Below are 20,908 nucleotides of genomic sequence, written 5' to 3'. Positions count from 1 at the left end.
ATTTATCTGTGACAGAAGGCTCTATTTCATTTTTATACTGCAAAAATGTACTGCCATGAAATATGTACATTTCCAGCTTAAATACAAATGATTTAGCAATGAATTCTTTAAGAACCCTAACTTTCAACCCAGTGAACACATTTGAGATTATTTGGAAAATGCATAGCTGGCCATCTCACCTGACATCAGTGCCTGACCTCACTAATATACTTATTGATAAGTGGGCACAAATCGCCACCATGAGATCGCCACACTCTGAGATTTAATGGGAAGCCTCACCTTAAGAGAGAAGGCTTTTGTTGTAGCCTTCATTTAAATTGTGACTCTTAGGCGTTCAGATACTTTTGTCCACATATTTCATTAAAGGGTTTGGGCCCCCCTTTTCTAGCATTTATTTTTTGTTTTTCCATCAGCAAAATAATCTTTAGGTCTATAAGACTTTTGGACCCCACTGTGTGCATCAATAATAACTGTTTTTTAATTTTACAATTTAATATAAAGAAAAGAAATGTTTTAAATCTCATAAATATCCCTGTCTAGTTCTCCAGTATACTAATTTAAACAGCCATTTGTTATATATTTGTCTAAAGGAAATTAAGATAAAGCTTAGACAAACACATGCATTTGCAAATGCTAATAAATTGTTATTTAAAATTTTGAAGGTTTTTATTTATTTATTATTTTATATATATATATATATATATATATATATATATATATATATATATATATATATATATAAATATATACATGTTCCTGCTTGTATCTTATACCTGACTTGTTTTAAAGTGCATGTTTCCTAATTTTAACAGACCAGACAATTTATTTGGTTAACTCTGTATATATATATATATATATATATATATATATATATATATATATATATATATATATATATATATATATATATATAAATTTTTATTTTTACTAAAATTGTATAAGGAAAATTCTGTATGTTTTGGCAATTCGCTGGATTTGTGACTTTTTAATTTTTATTTATTTATTTATTTATTTATTTATTTATTTATTTATTTATTTATTTATTTATTTATTTAAATTTTTTTTTTTACTTCTGAGACATTTCCATTCTAACTGCAATTATTGACTGACCAACATACACCTACATACATACAAAGTTACATAGGGAGAATTATATATGTTCATATATGTTTAAAGGCATGAATGCAGAGTTATATACTATCATGCTGTTTGTACTATTGGACGTAATAGACCAGCAGTTTCAGAGATTATAAATTGCATTTCCTCTTGTTGTAAATGGATCATTCATTTCATACTGTGTAGAAGAGGCTGAAAGCAAATTATGTACATAACTGTAATTTACTACCCCTCTTACATTCACTCCATCTTTTTCCTCCTCCTTATCCTCATCCTCCAAACATTGGCTATCATCTTCAGATCCTTCTTCATTCTCTTGCCCTGGTCCCTTGTTGTTGTTGTTGTTTCTTACTGAAGCCTCCAGAGCCTTCTGTTTGCGGTAGAAATGGGAGAACTTGTTGAAGATAATTGTAATGGGTAACGCCACTACTAATGTGCCACCCAGGATACATCCAGAAGCTGCTAACTTTCCAGCAACTGTGACAGGTACAACATCTCCATAGCCAACAGTGGTCATGCTTACTGTACCCCACCACCAACAAGCAGGAATGGTGTCCAAACCGACATCCTCCTCATACTCTGCAGTGTAAGCTACACCAGAGAAGACGCATACACCTACAGCCAGGTAGAGTAGAAGGATGCCTACTTCTCTGTAACTATGCTAAAAAGAAAAATATCCATTAATAAAGAACAAAAGTTAGCTGCATAACATAGAACTGTTTTTGTTGTTAAATTAGAAACAACACATTAAATAGAACCTCACTAGCTAAGAGTTTGAAAAATTGACAAAAGAATTCACAAATACTTTCACTTGACATTTACTTGACATTTCTCTGTATGCATTAGCAAAAGAAATTGTCAGTTGCTCCTAGGAAAAGTGGCAGATTTTTATTAAACAGTATATATTTTTTCTCTTCGTAACTACAGTAACGTGTTGGTTATCAATATGGGAGTTCATTTATTTATGCATACATGAAAAAGCTAAAGAATATTTTTTAATTTTATATCCAGCTTGAAGAATTTCACATATCGAGGGAGTGAATTAATAAAGGATGGAAAGAAGGAAGACATTTGTTAAAGTATGCTGAAATAGAACAGTAGAACAGTTAAGTAGATCATATATTTATATCATTAAATATTAAATGTAAAACACACACATACACACACACACACACACACACACACACACTTGCACCTCTTATCTTATCTTATCTTATCTTATCTTATCTTATCTTATCTTATCTTATCTTATCTTATCTCTTATCTTATCTTTCATACCACAAACAGTAATGTAAGATTTGCAAGTGCATTTGGATTATGTCACAATTTATGTGTTCACATATAAAGAACGCAACTGCAAATACAATTTGCAAATTTATTTGAATATTGTCTGTGTATCCTTCTGATTTTAGTTATACACCTTAACCATAACTCAACAAAATTTGTTCAATAAAATAGCAACAATTTTACAGGTGACAGCGATATAGAGGTAGGTTTATGATTTGAAATTGTCTGCCACCATTTGCGAAGCAAGTGTACCCAATAATATAGTCACTTAGTATATAATATGACTGTATATACATTAGTAGTGGTTGGATATTAATGTCAAGCCTTTCCAACTTAGTTATTTAAAAAAGAAATGACTAATTTACAAGCAGAATTATCTTACCCGTAATGTAGCACCTAATGACCTTAGGCCTGTTGAGTGCCGAGCCAACTTCAGCACTCTGAAGATCCTCATGAGCCTAAGAACCTGAACAATTTTCCCAATGTTTTCCAGCTCTGATTCACTACCAGCAAACAGGTCAAAAATTAGGGTGATGTAGATAGGCAGCACTGAAACGATATCAATCACATTTAGAGGATGAAGGAAAAACTTTCTACGATTTGGTGCAAGGACCATGCGTGTTACCACTTCAAAAGTGAACCAGCAGATGCAAAGAATCTCCAAAGCTTGCATGGTTGGATCCTCGATTAACTGGCCACTATCATCATACACCTGATACTCTGGGATGCTGTTGATGCACATAGTGGCAATTGATATTAACACAACAATGATGGAAACCAAGCTGAAGAGCTTGCTTGGAATGGAATATCCTGGATTCTCCAAAGTCAACCATAGGCACTTACGTATATTTCCAAAACGCATGTCCTGGAAATGTTGGATGTCCTTGTTTAGGTCAGATATCTCATCCACAGAGGTGTCCACGCTGCTTACATCACTTTCTTCATCCCAGGACTTGTGATGGCTCTCTAACCTACGATCATGATAGAGATAACTACAGCAACTATCCAAGAAGAACTCATTTATTCCCCAGTACTCAATTTCCTGGCAGAAGGAGAAGATGCACAGCTCCTCCATGATGTGCAGTTTCCCAGTTTGGTAGAAATGGAAGACATAAGGAAAGAGATTCGGGTTTCGGTCAAAGTAAAATTCCTTCTCTTGAATGTCATAGTCATCGCAAACCTGTAAAATGGCTTCAACAGTGTCACAGGACAGAAGGCGACATAACCGGGTATCTGGAAACCTCTGTAGAGTACTAGAAGAGAAACTGTGCTTCAGACCACCCACATTGATGTTAATCAGATGGTCTTCAGGGCTCTGATCACATCCAGGAAGGTTCTTTTTTACCATCTTGTATTTTGTCTGTAAAGGGTTTAAAAAACATGTTTGAGACCATATTTAATAGTGATGCAAAGTAATGTTTTCTAAAAATCTGTTCCTTGATTTTAGTTCAAGTATCTATCTGTGAGTAGTATCTATCACAATATGAGTTTGGTAAATGTATTGTGTAGTGTACTTGGTCATTTACAGGAAAAGAAAAATACTTAGTGAAATGTAGAGACTAAAGATTAACATTGCAATCAACCTCTAGGACTCTGGGACAGTGGGAAAAGGTTGTCTGGACAGATGACTCATGCTAAACTGTCTAGCAACCAAATTAACATGTCTACATCTGCCCTATGAATAGAAAATACCTAATTCAAAGTATATTGACAACTTGAAGGTGCAGTAGAGATGGAATAATGGTGCATTATGTATATTGTGTGTGTGTATGTGTGTGTGTGTGTGTGTGTGTGTCGGTCTGTCTGTCTGTCTGTGTAGCTGCAGCCCATTGGCTGGGCTCCAAGTCCACTGTGACCTTGTGCATGATAAGCGCTTAGAATATGAATGAATTAATGAAAACTGTTGGTAGGATGAAGGAAAGTGAGAAAGGCATTCATCTATGTTCTCCATTCAAAGTCTGGTATATTTTCACTAATAGTCCTTTCAAATTAAAATATGAAATAACATCTGCTACTACTCCCAGAACATGACACAAAAAGTAAAATCAGCACAGTATTACGTATTTATATTCTTTATACCTTTCAAGCAAATTTAAATGACTGAACTCAGTTCCAGCTGTATTATTTTCAGTGTGCATTCTGCTGCCTATTTTACTAGGTGTAGTCCCATCTAAAAGTACTGGAACAGCAAGCCCAAATGTTTTGTTTTGGTTTTTCATGAAGCCTGCAACCCACTGTTGCATTATTCTTTGTGTTGCTTTTCTGGACAAAGCTTTGTTATGTTGTAGTGTGTTTTTGGTCACTGTCAAGTTGCATAATGAAATTCTTCGATTGGATGCATTGCTCTGTAAATTAGCAGATAGCATGTTTCTGTTGACTTCTGAATCTTTTCTGGTGCTATCATCATTAGAAAAAAAGATTTGTGAGGTTATTCTAGAAGCAGCTATGCAAGCTCCTGACTCAAGCCATGAACCATGAACAGATGCTTTTTTTCTCTTCATATTAGAGTTTTTGGTAGATGGTAATCCTAGTCCCCAAACGTTTATGGCTCTTTCTGGTATCGCATTGTATATAACAAACTGACTTTATGAGTGGTTTGCTACTCGTGCCATGGTTTCTACTTTTGAACGTTTCTTTAAACAGTGGATTATGATACCTTCACCCCTTGAATATAGAGGCAGTTGGTGATGCTGCTAACTAATGCTTTTGGGTTTATAATCAAATAGTTCTAACAAGGTTTCTGTTATCAACTGCTATTGTTTTTTCATTGTTTAATTCAGATGTCTGGTTGTTAGAACACCAGCGGGTTCTGTTTTGCCCACTACTTCTGCAATAGCTATGATCAATTTTCCATCTTTTTTTACTTATAAGAAGGCTTGCTAGGCTTGTTTTCTGGTCTTCATTTTGATTTATTCTTTTTATCAAACAAATGCTGTCAACAATCCAACAGTGCACACTTGGGCATTAACAAAACACCTGCCAATTTTCCAGTGTTTTGAATCACTTGAAAAATGAGAGGATTCAAACAAGTGGCATTTTTTAAGTGCTATTTTATAAGTTGCAATGTCTTAAGTAGATTTTTCAAAGGTTTCTATGGGAACTGTAGTTTGGAGTTAAAGAAGGTAATACATCGTCAATCACCATAACTGCCCTGTATAAAAAAGACGCATGTAAAACTATATACATATATACACTACATCTAGCCGGGAACATACTCTCCTTTAGTTTAGTGTGAAAAGAAATGCAGAAATGCAAAAGTGATTCGTCATATGAAGAAAAAAAAAAACATTTGTAAGCTGTAGTAAAACCAGACAATTTAATGGCATCTGTGCAGTATGCAAGGTTGAAATCATCATAAGACATTTTGCCTGCACCTTTTACATATATTGGTTTTTTTAACCTTAAAAAAGTGTTCAATGACTGGACAGTGGAAGTTACATTTTTTATTTGCAAATTATGCAGTGTTCCAAAAAAAGTGATTGTGACCAGTCCAGTGCCCTAGCATTATGAGTGTTTGTCTTTGATAATATCTTTGTTTAATGTTGATCATGATCATCAGAATGTGCTATTGTAATACATTTCTGTATATGTGTAACAAATGTTTGTCTGCTAACTATATTACAACTGCTATGTAGTCTACTGCATGTATTGGCAACACACTAACTGATAATAAACTAATTGTTTTAATTGCATTGAGTAAGCACACCATGTATTAGACCTGTACAGCCCAAAGTAGACCTGATAGATCTGTACATCTGAAATGTATACGGGCCATGCATTCTCCTCTTAAATGTTTGTAGAGACTTTCACAGAGTGCACTCTTCACTGGAGAACTGCTTCTGGCAGTTTATGCACTTAAGGCTGAAGTTAATCTATATTTAAAGAGAGGAGCCCTTGGCTGCCATGTTCTGGGAGAAAAGATTATAAGACGGATATGTATATGTCCTACATCGTATAACAGGCAACAGCTTCATCAATCACATACATATATATATATATATATATACATATATATATATATATATATATATATATATATATATATATATATATATATATATATATATATATATCACTCATTTATTAATTGTTTGTAATATTTGAATATGGACATGAAAGAGATGGCAGCAGTTATGATATGTATAACAGAAATTAATAATAGGTATGGGTTGAAAATATATTGCATAATATCGTTTCTACAATAAAGCTGACTACATAACAAAGCATCATATTCTAATATTAAAATCTTAGAAATGTGATAAATGTATGCACAAAGCAAACAAAGAGGAAAAACTGAAGCCCATGCCTATTATTATTATTATTATTATTATTATTATTATTATTATTATAATTATTATATTATTTAGAAAGTAACTCACCTCGAACAACTGAATGAGCTACCACTCTTGTACTCGCGTATTGCTGTATCTTTCATTTCATTTTTTTCCCCCTCACCACTGATGCTCCGAATCAAGTTCCACACTCGATCTGAGTTTCTTTGACATAGGTTTACCGCATCGTTTTTAAAGTGTTCACCTCTGACGGTAAGGAGACGGGATTTCTCGCCGCAAACGACGCCCTCGTGAAATCTGACTGTCTCACGCAAGGCACGTGTGAGAGCAGCACTGAATCCGGCACCTTTTTTTTTTTTTTTGTTTTTTTTACTCGTCGTGGTACTCCAGTGTAAGTCCACTATGGGTAAAACTGTACAATTTACAAGGATTATTTACAAGTACAAACTGTGTGCATGCAGAGAAGGTGAACACAAATCATACAAGCAACGTCTTATTATTTATTAGGATATACAGTATATAATGCATCTTATTGCTGTGGTAAGGACTACAGTTTGCTCCTTTTGTGGCTTGCTGCTATACCACATTGAAAATCCAGCTGTCCCTGAAGAAAAAAAAAAAAAAGGAAAAAATTCGCACACCCCCATTACATTTTCAGTTTTTCATTAAAAAATGTTTTAAATACCGACTTCCAATCTTGTTTTTATTTTTCTCTGAAAAAAGAAAGTGATTTAATTGCAGGTAAACAACAAAAATGACCTTGTTTTACATATTAAATCAATAAACATGTGCATTCCAAGTGAGGAAAAAGTTAGGACACCCTACCCCCTAATAGCTATACCCCCTTTAACTGAAATAACTTAATTGAGATGCTTCTTGTAGTCATCTACCAGTCTCTGACATTGGTCTGAGGAAAGTTTGCCTCACTCCTCAACGCAGAATTCTTTCAACTGTGAGATGTGTGAGGGGTTTCTTATGTATACAGCATGTTTCAAGTCACCCCACAGCATCTCAATGGGATTAAAATCTGGGCTTTGCCTCTGCCATTTCAGGATTTTCCATTTCTTAGTTTTCAGCCAGTGCTTACAGGATTTACTTCAGAAGTGAAGAATAGAGTGCAGGCAGGGTGGAGTGGGTAGAGAAGAGTGGCAGGAGTGATTTGTAATAATAAGAGTGAAAGGGAAAGTTTATAGGACTGTGGTGAGACCTGCTATGTTGTATGGTTTAGAGACAGTGGCACTGACTAAAAGACAGGAGGTGGAGCTGGAGGTAGCAGAGCTAAAAATGTGATTTTCATTGGAAGTGATGTGGATAGACGGGATTAGAAATTTGAATGTAGGACGTTTTGTAGACAAGGTGAGGAAGAATAGATTGAGATGGTTTGGACATGTGCAGAGGAGGGACATGGGGTATATCAGTAGAAGAATGCTGAGAATGGAGCCGCCAGGAAGGAGGAAAAGAGGAAGACCAAGGTTCACTCTCACTTAAAAAGTCAGGAGCACACCAAACTAAATGTCTGAGGTTTAAATAAGGCAAGCCACCTTAAACAAAAATCTGAGTAACAATGTTTTAATCATATGTACTTGATGCGATACACCTATGTGTGATTTTGTACATTTTAAGTGGGAATAAATGTGGGGATGTCCTAATTTATTCCTCAGGAGAATGTGTTTATTTTTTTTAAGTACATTTTACAGAAAGTTTATTTGCTTCAATTTTAATTGTTTGATTATATTACTTGAATCTCTCAGTATTGATAAAATGTATATTAAATATCCATATCTCCAAATATGTTGAAAACACACAGGCTTTCATAGGGTGTCCTAATTTATATATATATATATATATATATATATATATATATATATATATATATATATATATATATATAAACGTATTTTAAGAAGAAGGAGGATCATAGGGTGACCTATAAGAGTGGGGGAAGGTGCACACAGGTGGACTATGTTCTATGTAGAAGATGCAACCTGAAGGAGATTGGAGACTGTAAGATGTTGGCAGGGGACAATGTAGCTAGACAGCATCGGATGGTGGTCTGTAGGATGGTTTTGAAGGTGAAGAAGGAGAGGAGGAGACTGAGGACAGAGAGAAGAATAAGAAGGTGGAAAATGAAGGAGGAGGACTGTAGTGTGAGGTTCAGGGAAGAGGTCAGACAGGGACTCGGTGGTGGTGAAGAGGTGCTGGATGATTGGTTAAGCAGGAGTGATAAGGGAGGCAGCTAGAAAAGTACTTGGTGTGACATCTGGAAACAAAAAGGAAGACAAAGAGATGTGGTGGTGGAATGAGGAAGTGCAGGACAGCATAAGGGGAAAGAGGTTGGCAAAACAGAAGTGGGATCGACAGAGTGATGAGAAAAGTAGGCAGGGGTACAAGGAGATGCGGCAGCAGGTAAAGAGAGATGTGGTGAAAGCCAAGGAAAAGGCATATGAGGAGCTGTATGAGAGGTTGAACACTAAGGAAGGAAAAAGGATTTGTACCGATTGGCCAGGCAGAGGGACCGAGCTGGGAAGAATGTGCTGCAAGTTAGAGCAATAAAGAATGGTGATTGAAATGTGTTGACTAGTAAGGAGAGTGTATTGAGAAGGTGGAGGAAGTATTTTGAGCAGCTGATGAAAGAGGAAAATCAGAGAGAGAGAAGGTTGAAGGATGTGGAGTTGGTGAAGCAGGAAGTGGATATGATTAGTAAGGAGGAAGTGCGAGCAGCGATTAAGAGGATGAAGAGTGGAAAGTCGGTTGGACCAGATGACATACCTGTAGAAGCATGGAGATGTTTAGGAGAGATGGCAGTGGAGTTTTTAACCAGGTTGTTTAACAAGATTCTGGAAGGTGAGAGGATGCCTGAGGAATGGAGAAGGAGTGTGCTGGTACCAATCTTTAAGCATAAGGGAGATGTGGAGACCTGCAGTTACTACAGGGGAATTAAGCTGATCAGTCACACCATGAAGTTATGGGAAAGAGTAGTAAAAGCCAGGCTGAGACGAGAGGTGACCATCTGTGAGCAACAGTATGGTTTCATACCGAGGAAGAGCACCACAGATGCCTTATTTGCTTTGAAAATGTTGATGGAGAAGTATAGAGAAGGACAGAAGGAATTGCATTGTGTATTTGTGGATTTAAGAAAGCGTACGACAGAGTGCCAAGAGAGGAGTTGTGGTATTGTATGAGAAAGTCAGGTGTGTCAGAGAAGTATGTGAGGGTGGTGCAGGACATGTATGAGGACAGTGTGACAGCAGTGAAGTGTGCAGTAGGAACGACAGACTGGTTCAAGGTGAAGGTCGGACTGCATCAAGGATCAGCGCTGAGCCCTTTCCTGTTTGCAGTGGTGATGGACAGGTTGACGGACGAGTTCAAACAGGAGTCTCCCTGGACTATAATGTTTGAGGATGATTTTGTGATTTGTGGTGAGGGTAGTGAGCAGGTTGAGAAGAGCCTGGAGAGGTGGAGGTATGTGCTGGAGAGAAGGGAAATAAAAGTCAGTAGGAGTAAGACAGAGTACATGTGTGTGAATGAGAGGGAGGGCAATGGAGTGGTGCAGTTGCAGGGAGAAGAGGTGGAGAAGGTGGAGAAGTTCAGGTACCTGGGGTCAACAGTGCAAAGTAATTGAGAGTGTGTTAGAGAAGTGAAGAAAAGAGTGCAGGCAGGGTCGAGTGGGTGGAGAAGAGTGACAGGAGTGATTTGTGATAGTAGGGTATCTGCAAGAATGAAAGGGAAAGTTTATAGGACTGTGGTGAGACCTTGTGATTAGAGACAGTGGCATTGAGTAAAAGACAGGAGGCGGAGCTGGAGGTAGCAGAGCTGAAGATGTTGAGGTTTTCAATGGGGGTGATGAGGATGGACAGGATTAGCAATTAGTTTATTAGAGGGACAGTGCATGTTGGACGTTTTGGTGACAAGGTGAGGGAGGCGAGATTGAGATGGTTTGGACATGTGCAGAGGAGAGACATGAGTTATATCGGTAGGAGAATGCTGAGGATGGAGCCACCAGGAAAGAGGAAAAGAGGAAGACCAAGGAGGAGGTTCATGGATGTGGTGAGGGAAGACATGCAGGTAGTTAGTGTGCAAGAGGCAGATGTAGAGGACAGGGTGGTATGGAGACGGATGATCCGCTGTGGCGACCCCTAATGGGAGCAGCCGAAAGAAGAAGAATACATTATTATAAAAAATACACATGTTGGATTCTGGATGCTTAATGACAGCATAATTGTCCTTATACTGGTATTTCCAAAATATCAAAGTGTGAGCTACAAGTTGTCAACCGCATTCTTTTGGTCTTTAATGATATCCACTACACAATAAAGCCAATACAGTTCTTATAACAACTATTAAAAAAAAATTCTATAAAATACTGAGAGGTTCTATTTTTTTATTTTGTTTTATTTTGTTTTTCAGAAGGGATAACAATTAAAACTTGTAAAATATTAAATCATACTAACTTTGTTTGCATAAATATAACTATAATTTTATAGCCTACATTTTTTAATAAATGTATTTGATAGAGGGCTAGACTGTTCAATTCAATTAAATAGGTGTGGAGAGGATGAAAAAAAAAAAAAGTATTTCCTACTACAAATGGATATCACATAACTGCAGTGATTTTGTAATCTTACTCTTTGTACACCGGGAAAACTGATCCATCTCCAATATTTATTGATGGGTTTTGGCAATGTAATTGTGTGTACAGCAAGCATTATGTTTAGTCTCTATAGTCACACAATGTTCAAATAACCAGAGTTATGTCAAGATAACAATATTATTTTATATCTTAATAAAATATATTCCGCCCATATTTCCTGGACTTGTAATGTAAGGTTTATACATAAATACAGATTTTAATACATCTGTAAATGTAAACTTCTCTACATTATTATTATTATTATTATTATTATTATTATTATTATTATTATTATTATTATTTTAATACAATTTCACACAGTTAGATTATTTTAGGAGCTATACTTGGTAATTAAAATTCAATAACGAACAATACCATTGAAGAAAAAAGAAATAAACTAATCCCAAAATGCAAAAGAAGATATGAATGTATCATCATTATTTATGTAACAGATTTTCTTAATCATAGCTCCTTCTTTTTCTTTTTCTATTTTTCTTCTTCTTCTTTAGGCTTCTCCGCCACAGTGGTCACCACAGCAGGGTCAACCGTCTCCATAAATCCTCTACATCTGCCTCTTCAAACCAACTACCTGCAAGTCTTCCCTCACCACATCCATAAACCTTCTATTTGGCCTTCATTTTTTCCTCCTTCCTGGTGGCTCCATCCTCAGAATTCTTCTACCGATATACCCCATGACCCGCTTCTGAACATGTAAAAACCATGTCAAGCTTACCTCCCTCATCCTGTTTTCCAAAACAACCTACATACGAGGCCCTTATATACACCCGTTTCTAATCTTGTCCATCCTCGTCACTCCCAATGAAAATCTCAGCATCTTCAGCTCTGCTACCTCCAGCTCCGCCTCTTGTCTTTTAGTCAGTGCCACTGTCTCTAAACCATTCAACATAACAGGTTTTACCCCAGTCCTATAAACTTTCCCTTTCACTCTTGCATATATACGTCAATCACAAATCACTCCTGCCACTCCTCCCCACCCACTCCACCCTGCCTGCACTCTTTTCTTCATTTCTCTAACACACTCTTCATTACTTTGCACTGTTGACCCCAGGTACCTAAACACATTCCCTTTCTCCAACTCTTCTCCCTGCACTCCACTGCCCTCAAAATCATTTACACGTACATCTACTGACTTTCATTTTCCTTCTCTCCAGCAGGTACCTCCACCAATATATACCACTAACACCAACAATATAATCTGCAAACTTCATAGTCCACAGAGACTCCTGTCTGACCTCGTCCGTCAACCGTACCATCGCCACTGCAAACAGGAACGGGCTCAGAGCTGATCCAACCTCCACCTTGAATAAGTCTGTCATTCCTACTGCACACTTCACTGCTGCCACACTGTACTCATACATGTCCTGCACCACCCTCACATACTTCTCTGACCCTCTTTACTAATCTTATCCACTTTCTGCTTCACCATCTCCACATCATCCAACCTTCTCTCTCTCTCATTTTCCTCATTTCACCTTCTCAACACAATCTCCTTGCTATTCAACACATTTCCATCTCCATTCTTTATTGCTCTAACTTGTAGCACATCCTTCTCAGCTTGGTCCCTGTGCTTTTTCTCTTTTCTTAGTGTCTAACTTTTCATACAGCTTCCCATATGCCTGTTCATTTACTTTAGCCACATCCCTTTTCACCTGCTGCCACATCTTTTTGTACTCCTGCCTACTTTTTTTAATCTCTCTGCCGGTCCCAATCCTGTTTCTCCAACCTCTTTCTCCTTATGCTTTCCTGTACTACCTGTAGGAAAAACTCCCTTAGATGACATAAGTAAGAAACCTTGAAAAGAACCAGACTCCAAAGGGGAACCCATCCTCATTTGGGTGATATCAAGAGTGTGATTATAAATCTTTAAACAATACAGAACACTGGAGAGTGAGAACTAACATGAGCACTGGAATGTAAGATTAGGAATAATGTCCTTTCTACAGTCTTTTACAGTCATTTGTGATTATAGAACTAGGAGCTACTGAGCAACTTATTAAGTAGCTCAACATTTGTGATCATCATAGATCCAACACCAGCTTCTCCATGCCAGCACCTTTAAACACTCAAAGAGGTCCAGTGTCCAAACTCCATATCCATGGTTCGTGATGATTGCGGGGTCAGCATCTACATTTTTAAAGGTCCAAAATCTTCATGAGGTGGGATGTGACTGGGGCTGGCCCAACATCAGGATGCCTCAGGATGGTTAGAGAAAGAGAAGCAGTGGAGAGGAATTAGCGTAGCTGCTGTTCATGATATTAACAAGCACAAGTTGATAATGTGCATTTGATCAGATGTAATGGAGCACAAGGCTATGATCTGTGATGTGTGTTATGTGTAGGTTTTGCTAAAAAGATTATGCACTTAAACTGGGAGAGTGTGCCTGAGCCACAAACACTGAAGACTGAAGACAACATGAAGACCTCCACCATGCTCTACCACCTTTAGTGGACTTTGCTATTTTAGGAACTACTAGAAGTCCAGAGTTTTGAGATCTCAGGGAGCGTGACATAGTGTAACGTGTAAAAAGACTGGAAAGATACATGGGAGCTAAACCATTTAGGGCTTAGTAAGTAAGTAGCAGTAGTTTGTAGTCTATTCGAAATTTAACAGGTAGCCAGTGTAGGGATGATAAGATTGGGGTTATATGATCATATTTTCTTGACCTTGTGAGAACTCTGGCTGATGCATTCTGTACTAACTGTAGCTTGTTTATTAATTATGTAATGCATTACAATAGTCCAGTCTGGAGGTCATGAATGAGCTTCTCTGCATCAGATATAGACAATGTGTTTCTTAGCTTAGCAATATTTCTAAAGTGGAAGAAGGCTTTTTTTATGTAACATTCCACCACAATGTCTCTTTGTCTTCCTTACTATTTCCAGATGCCAATTATCTTTTAAGCTGTCCCCTTAAACACTGCTGCAGTAGTTGCCCAATCATCCAGCACCTCTTCACCACCACCAAGCCCCTGTCTGACTTCTTCCCTGAAGCTGTAAGATGGCCGCCGACCCAGAAGTGCGTGCTGTGTGCTTGGAAGATCCCGTCAGTACCCCCACACCCCTCCATGACCATCTCCAGATGCCCTTGTTTTGTTCAATGTCTCGGGAGTAAGAGGCGGCAGACTGAAGAGGCAAGGCCTTGCAACCCGCCCTGGGTGGGTGGAGGGGATCTGGTGAAGGGAAATACTAAAGAGGCATGATAATCCTGGGGCATGAGGAAAGTCAAGTGCCAGCGGAGGACACAGCGGGGGTTGAGGCACACTGCCACCGGGTAGAATGCCTTGGAGATCAGGAAATTCCGGATGAAGCATGGAGCGAGCCTCCAGGTGGCTGCTCCAAGCACTTTCTGGCCGATGTGTTCAGGCAGAGCAATGCCCTTTGCGAAGGTCTGAGGCAGAGCGACGCTCTCTGCGGAGGTCTGAGGCGGAACGACACCCTCTGTGGTGTTCTGAGGAAGAGCAACGCCCTCTGCGGAGGTCTGAGCTGGATCGACACCCTCTGCGGAGGTCTGAACTACGTTGTCAGCAAAACCCAGGGGCCAGGCGAATACCTTAGAAAAAAACGGGTTGCTGGTTTGATGTGGAGCAAGCCTAATGCTTTAAAACAGCTGCTGGGTCCATCATTTGGCTAGATTATTCTGTCAGAAATCTTGCGGGTGAGTGAGGACCCAAATGATGGATGTCACAGGGGTATGAAGAAAACAGGCTTTAATAAAAGGCAAACTAAGCAAAGAGGCAAAGGCAAAAACAATGTCCAAAAACAGTCCAGGGTCAAAACACAGGCAAACTATTCAAAAACCAACAAACAGAACTAGGAAGGGCAGAGCAGAAACAAAAACCTAAAAACAGTCCAGAGTTCAAACCAGAAACAGAGCAGAACAGGGGTCAAGAACAGGAACAGGACCAGGCTCAGCAGCAGGAGCAGAAACAGGAACAGAATCCAAAGCAGGCAGGGTGGTAAGAATTATCCCAGGGACTATAGGAAGCTGGTTAGATAATCTAGACCCGAGCTAAAGTCTCAGGTGTCCTTAAATACCAGGAGGCGCGGGAAAAACAACAAGATGGGCGCCGACCCCGAAGTGTGCCCCACAGAACTGGAAGTGCGCCCTGCAAAACCGGTAGTGTGCGCTGTGTGCCCGAAAGATCCTGACATTTCCTTCCTTTTAGCAAAATCTACCACCATCTGCCCTTCCACATTCTTCTCCTTAAGGCCAAACCTACCCATCACTCCTCATCACCTTTGTTCCTTTCACAAACATTATATTTAAAGTCTGCCCCCATCACTAATCTTTCTTGCTAGGTACACTCTCTACCACTTAGTGTAACTCACTCCAGAATTTTTCTTTCTCCTCCATTTCACAGCCCACTTGTGAAGCATAGGCATGATGACATTTATCATCACCCCTTCAAATTTCAGCTTCATGTTCATCAGAAAATCTTCACCTCAACCACACTCTTACTGTACTCTACCTTCAGGATCACCCCTACACCATTTCTCTTTAAATCCACAACATGGTAAAACAGTTTAAACCCCCCTCCAATTTTCCTGGCCTTACTCCCTTTTCACTTGGTCTCCTGAACACACAACATATCCACCTTTCTCTACTCCATCATATCAGCTACCTCTCTCCCTTTACCAGTCATAGTACCAACATTCAAAGTGCCCACCCTAACCTCCACTCTCCCACATTTCTTCTTTCACTGCTGTCTCTGTAGACGTTTTCCTCCTCTCCTTCTCCTTTTTTGGCCAACAGAAGCCCAATTTCCACCAGTACCCTGTTGGCTAACAATACCTGAGGCGGTTGTTGGTAACCTGGGCCTTGACTGATCCGTTATGAAATTCTGGTTTGTGATCCGCATATTTGATTTGTTTTACACTGGATGCCCTTTTGACTCACTGTGTCATCAATATGTACATTTATGTGATTAAACATAATAATACATTTAGATCTAAAATAAATGATCATGTTCAATTTGGATATAATAATGGATAACTTTGCAATTTCTCCAATATGTATATTTGTGTAAAAAATTTAACTACACACTCTTTGAATTCAAATTCAAATTCAAATTAGTACATAATAAAAAACACCTTGTATAAGTACATTGTAGAACCACCTTTAGCAGCAAGAGATTCTAATGTGTTTATTGAATTCTTGATCATAAATACAGCATTAGCTGCCTGGAGAACCTTGAACTACAGTAAGTAAAGATGAGAGTCATCCAAAAACTTTATATACAGTTCCTGTATAATAGTTGTTTTGAGATGTTGCTTATTGCACATGCGAGTCCATTTCACTGTGAAGAGCTAAGGGTGATGCAATGGTTTGCCTGTATGCAATATTTCACTCCAAGGCCGTTCCAGTCAGATTTAGTGCAGTGCTGTCTGAGATTGTTAAGCCCAACAGAAACAGAATGCAACTGTGAGTTCTTGTAGAGTAAGTGATATTCAAAAAGCATCATTATGTCATTCATGACATGGCAAATACTCTTAAGGAGCACTTAATTAGAAACACCTATTTACTTATTAATTCATGCACTTATCTAATCAGCCAATTTTGTGGCAGCTGTATGGCATGCAAAAGCATGACATTAGCAATCCAGCGATGTTCATATCATCAATTGGTATTGGGGGAAAATGGGATCTCAGTGTTTTTAATTGCATTGTTTACCTAAACATTATCTCAAAGCAGATTTACAGAAATAAATAGATTCAAAACAATAAACTGGAATTTAATACATTTATTATTATAAGTATATTCCTATAAGAAAGGCTAGAAAACTCCCTGAGATGATATGAGGAACAAACCTTGGGAGAATCTGATTGGCATTAAATGTATATTCATTATTATTACATCATTGTTGAGTTATTAAATTGTTTACTGATGGACAAATGAGTGCAAATGTGTTTATGGCAGCTGTTCCTTAAGCCACTGTAGCAAACTGTTTATATTAGTTAGTCAAAAATAATTTTTCATGGTTCTTCTGGTTAACCCTTTAAAGGAGACTTTATGTATCTTTAGGCTGTTCATGTTGTTAGTGCCATGTGTGAGGCATGGTTGTTAGTGCCAGACAACCATGTCAATTTTCACTTCTATCAGCCAAGAGCAGAATGCTGAGGATTCACAGGACCCTGGCCCACCAAAACTGTACAGTTAAATGCTGGAAAAATGCATCCTGATCTGATGAATCTCAATTTTTGCTAAGGCACACAGATGGTAGCGTCCAAAATGTACCTGCCGTGGGTCAACATTTCAGACTGGGGTAGGTGGTGTAATGGTGTGGAGAATTATTTATTTGCAAAACTTTGGGTCGATTAACATTATTAATTCATTGACTGGAATGCTACAGCCTATCTGAGTATTGTTTTTGACAATGTGTTTGCCATCATGTTCACAGTATACAGTACCAATCTGTTAAATGAAATGTTTCATGAACATGACGATTTCAATGTTCTTTAGTGGCCATCCAAATTACTAGATCCAAATCCAGTGAAACACCTTCATGACATGCCAGAACTTGTGCTTTTACAGGATCTTGTAAATCTACAAGAACTCATGTCAACATGGAGCAAATTCTTAAATGAATGTTTTTATTATCTGATGGAACCCATGACATAAATAATTGATTTGAGAGCAAAGGGATGCCCCATGGAGTATTTCTATAATGTCCCTAATACAATCTGAAAAGTGCTTAATGTATAAATCTTGCGTCAATTTAGAAAATTGGAGCTCTAAAAAAGACATTTGTGAGATTCTCTATAAAATCATTGGATGAATTGAACAATAATACATCTTGGCTTGTATTCATTCATTCATTCATTCATTCATTCATTCATTCATTCATTCATTCATTCATTTAGGGTAAGAATAGAATGAGTTTAAACTTACATTACCTATTGTTCTTGCTAAATTGTATTGTAATTTTTTTAAGTAAGAGATAAGAGATTATGTATAATCATTTAGATTGTAAATTGCAACAATACAACTTATGTATGCTTTTGCCTAAGTTTGGTAATGAAAAAAACTGTCAAAATTACATAGATTAAATCACTGATTAATTAATTATTTCTAAATAACTATATGAGTCCTTATTTAACTAACACAAGGTACTATTGGAATAGGTTGTTTTGACCTCTAGTGGTTTAAATCTACAATTACATAATGCTAGCTTTCAGGGGTGCTAGGGGCGTTTATGTTTTATATCTCATGTCTCTTCTAACAAAAAAATAATAATTTCAAGAGAATTATGAATGATCTGGCCCAATACTGCTCTGTTAAAATATATTTACATGAGTAAAAACTATTAAAATGTTTGCCCTGACAAGATAGGTGCCCAGTCTTATTCAGCTGGGGTGGCTGCATTTTTACATTACAGCCGAACAGGAAACTAAACCTGTTTCCACCAGTTTAATCAACTGATCTGGCTCTCCAGCAACTAGGTTAACATTTAAAACATTTAACAAACAGCAACAAAAAGATTGTTTGAAAATGAAATAAATGTCTTTATTTTAAATAGCAGTTATAAAATACTGCTAATTTAAACCTAAACCTGCTCATTTATGATGGAAAAATTTGGGTTGGATTCAGGTATTGCCTTAATAATATAATAATAATATAATAATAATAATAATAATAATAATTTTTTTTTTAATAAAATACCAAATGTTTAGATTTCTCTAAAGCTGCTTGTGACAATGTTCATTGTTAAAAGAGCTTTACAAATTAAAGCAAATTTGATTGATTTATTTTCCCAGCTTACCAAAAACAGAGAAGCATCCCTAAATCATGATGCTGTTACCACCGTGCTTCACCATGTGTATAGTGCTTACATTTTATGGGAAAAAAAATAAGCTATTTTTTATTTGGTGGCTGCACCACATCTAAAAAAGGTGGGAAAAAGCCATATTTTTACCACTGTGTTCTATTAAATTGATGAAAACTTTGGACTGCAGGTAGGTCAGTTCTGCAACCGAACCGAATCTACATAGCCATGTTGTAATTGACAGTATGCAACTTTCTGAAATATGCCAGGCCTTCCCTGAAAAAAACACTGGCTTTTTGGAAGAATATGTTGCTTTAAACCTGCATATTTGTTGGAGTATTAATGGTTTCTTTCCAGGTGCAAAAGCTGCCCATTCTATAGACATACATATTTCATCAGAGTTGCAGTAATAGTTTCCAAAATTAGTTTTCTAATTTTGATTCGTCTGACTACAGAAATGTTTTCCACTTTTTAAATTAGCTTTGGCCCAGTGAAAATGGCAGGGTTTCTGGATAATTTGTGTAGGACACAACAAACTGCGTTCAGAGACAATGATTTCTGGAGATGATTTCGATTTACAGGATCATGTCTGTAGTGCAGCACCACCTGAGATCACAAAAATAATAAAACCTTTATTGATTTATGCCCTTGTCCCTTGCGCAAAGAAAAAAAATCTTTTCTATATTATGTACTGTAAATAATGAATTTAAATTTTTGCAATTTTTTGCTGAGGAACATTATTCTTCGATTTTATACAAATTAATTTCGTACTGTTTGTAGAAAAAAATTCTGCATAAAAAAAAGCATAAAAATGCTCTTAACAGGGGCATATAGACCTTTTATATCCATTTTATAAAATAGTCCAATCAACCACTATGTGGCAGCAAAATCATGCAAATACAGGATTCAAGAGCTTCAATTAATGTCGACATCAAAACACCAGAATGGATGAAGACTATTTGGATGTCGAGAGAATAGCCACATAAGTTAAAATAAGTGAAAGACACAAAAATGAAGTGTCCACATTTTATGTCCACCCTTCCACACAGTTGATCACAAGCACACTAGCAAATAAACATGCCTGAATGCCTGAAACGGGAAATCTACTGTATACAGTATAAAAGTGTTGAAATTGCCAAATCGAAGCCCAGAGCTCAACCTCATTGAAATGAATGAAACTTAAAAGGGAAGGGGAGTTTACTTTAGCCCTAATTGATCAGTATACTGTATGTAGTCTAGTCCAAAAGCATTGGAATGGCAAGGCCATTTCTTATGTTTTGTTATACACTAAAACCATTAAAACATGAAAATATTAAGATCAACATGAGATTGATGAGATCAACACTTTCTGATTTGTATGTGTGTTAAAATATTTAGAATATGACACCATTTCTTTGAAATACAGACATGAGTACCAAATCTTCTGGAATTTCCCCATTAAATGATAAAAAGAAATGTTTGAAGAAAAAAGAATCTGCTCACAATCTGAAATATAAGATCATCGGTCAAGCTTATATCAACTATATCAAGCTGGTGCCCTACTGAAATCTGTTACATTCTCCTTTTGTAATGCAACAGATTTCAGTAGAACACCAGCTTGATATAGTTTTGTTTACATAAAATTTTCTTTAAGGATATCAGTTTCAAATACTTTTGCTCACCTAACTTGGTTGGTTTGCCCCAATGGTTCCTTGATTTAATTTAGGCAACAATAAAAATTCTCTTATCACTCACCATGTCATTAAAAATCTATTAGATTATTAACCACTCTCTGAAACTTTAAGTTGTTTAAAATCCTTA

General features: G+C 37.2%; 1 protein-coding gene across 1 annotated transcript; it reads right to left on the bottom strand.

Annotated features, from left to right (window-relative positions):
* Nucleotides 1–1,175: 1,175 nt before the first annotated feature.
* Nucleotides 1,176–7,042, bottom strand: si:dkey-43k4.5 (potassium voltage-gated channel subfamily S member 2). The gene is made up of 3 exons (XM_046854477.1): nt 6,783–7,042; nt 2,786–3,763; nt 1,176–1,777 (listed from the first exon to the last, which is right to left on the bottom strand). Exons 2-3 carry the CDS (start codon nt 3,749–3,751, stop codon nt 1,241–1,243), a joined length of 1,503 nt encoding a protein of 500 aa, XP_046710433.1. The 5' UTR covers nt 3,752–3,763; nt 6,783–7,042; the 3' UTR covers nt 1,176–1,240.
* Between the last annotated feature and the right edge of the window lie 13,866 nt (nt 7,043–20,908).

This window comes from Silurus meridionalis, chromosome 1, assembly GCF_014805685.1.
Source record: "Silurus meridionalis isolate SWU-2019-XX chromosome 1, ASM1480568v1, whole genome shotgun sequence".
NCBI lineage: Eukaryota > Metazoa > Chordata > Actinopteri > Siluriformes > Siluridae > Silurus > Silurus meridionalis.
The sequence above is the reverse complement of the archived record's forward strand: the minus strand, read 5'-3'. Positions and strand labels throughout refer to the sequence as shown.

Bases quoted from the DNA above. Each gene is read 5' to 3' on its own strand.
- si:dkey-43k4.5 (XM_046854477.1), bottom strand. From the start codon at position 3,751: ATGGTAAAAAAGAACCTTCCTGGATGTGATCAGAGCCCTGAAGACCAT. The intron at 1,778-2,785 runs GTAAGATAATTC...TTTTCTTTTTAG, and splicing joins CATTAGGTGCTACATTACGG to CATAGTTACAGAGAAGTAGG.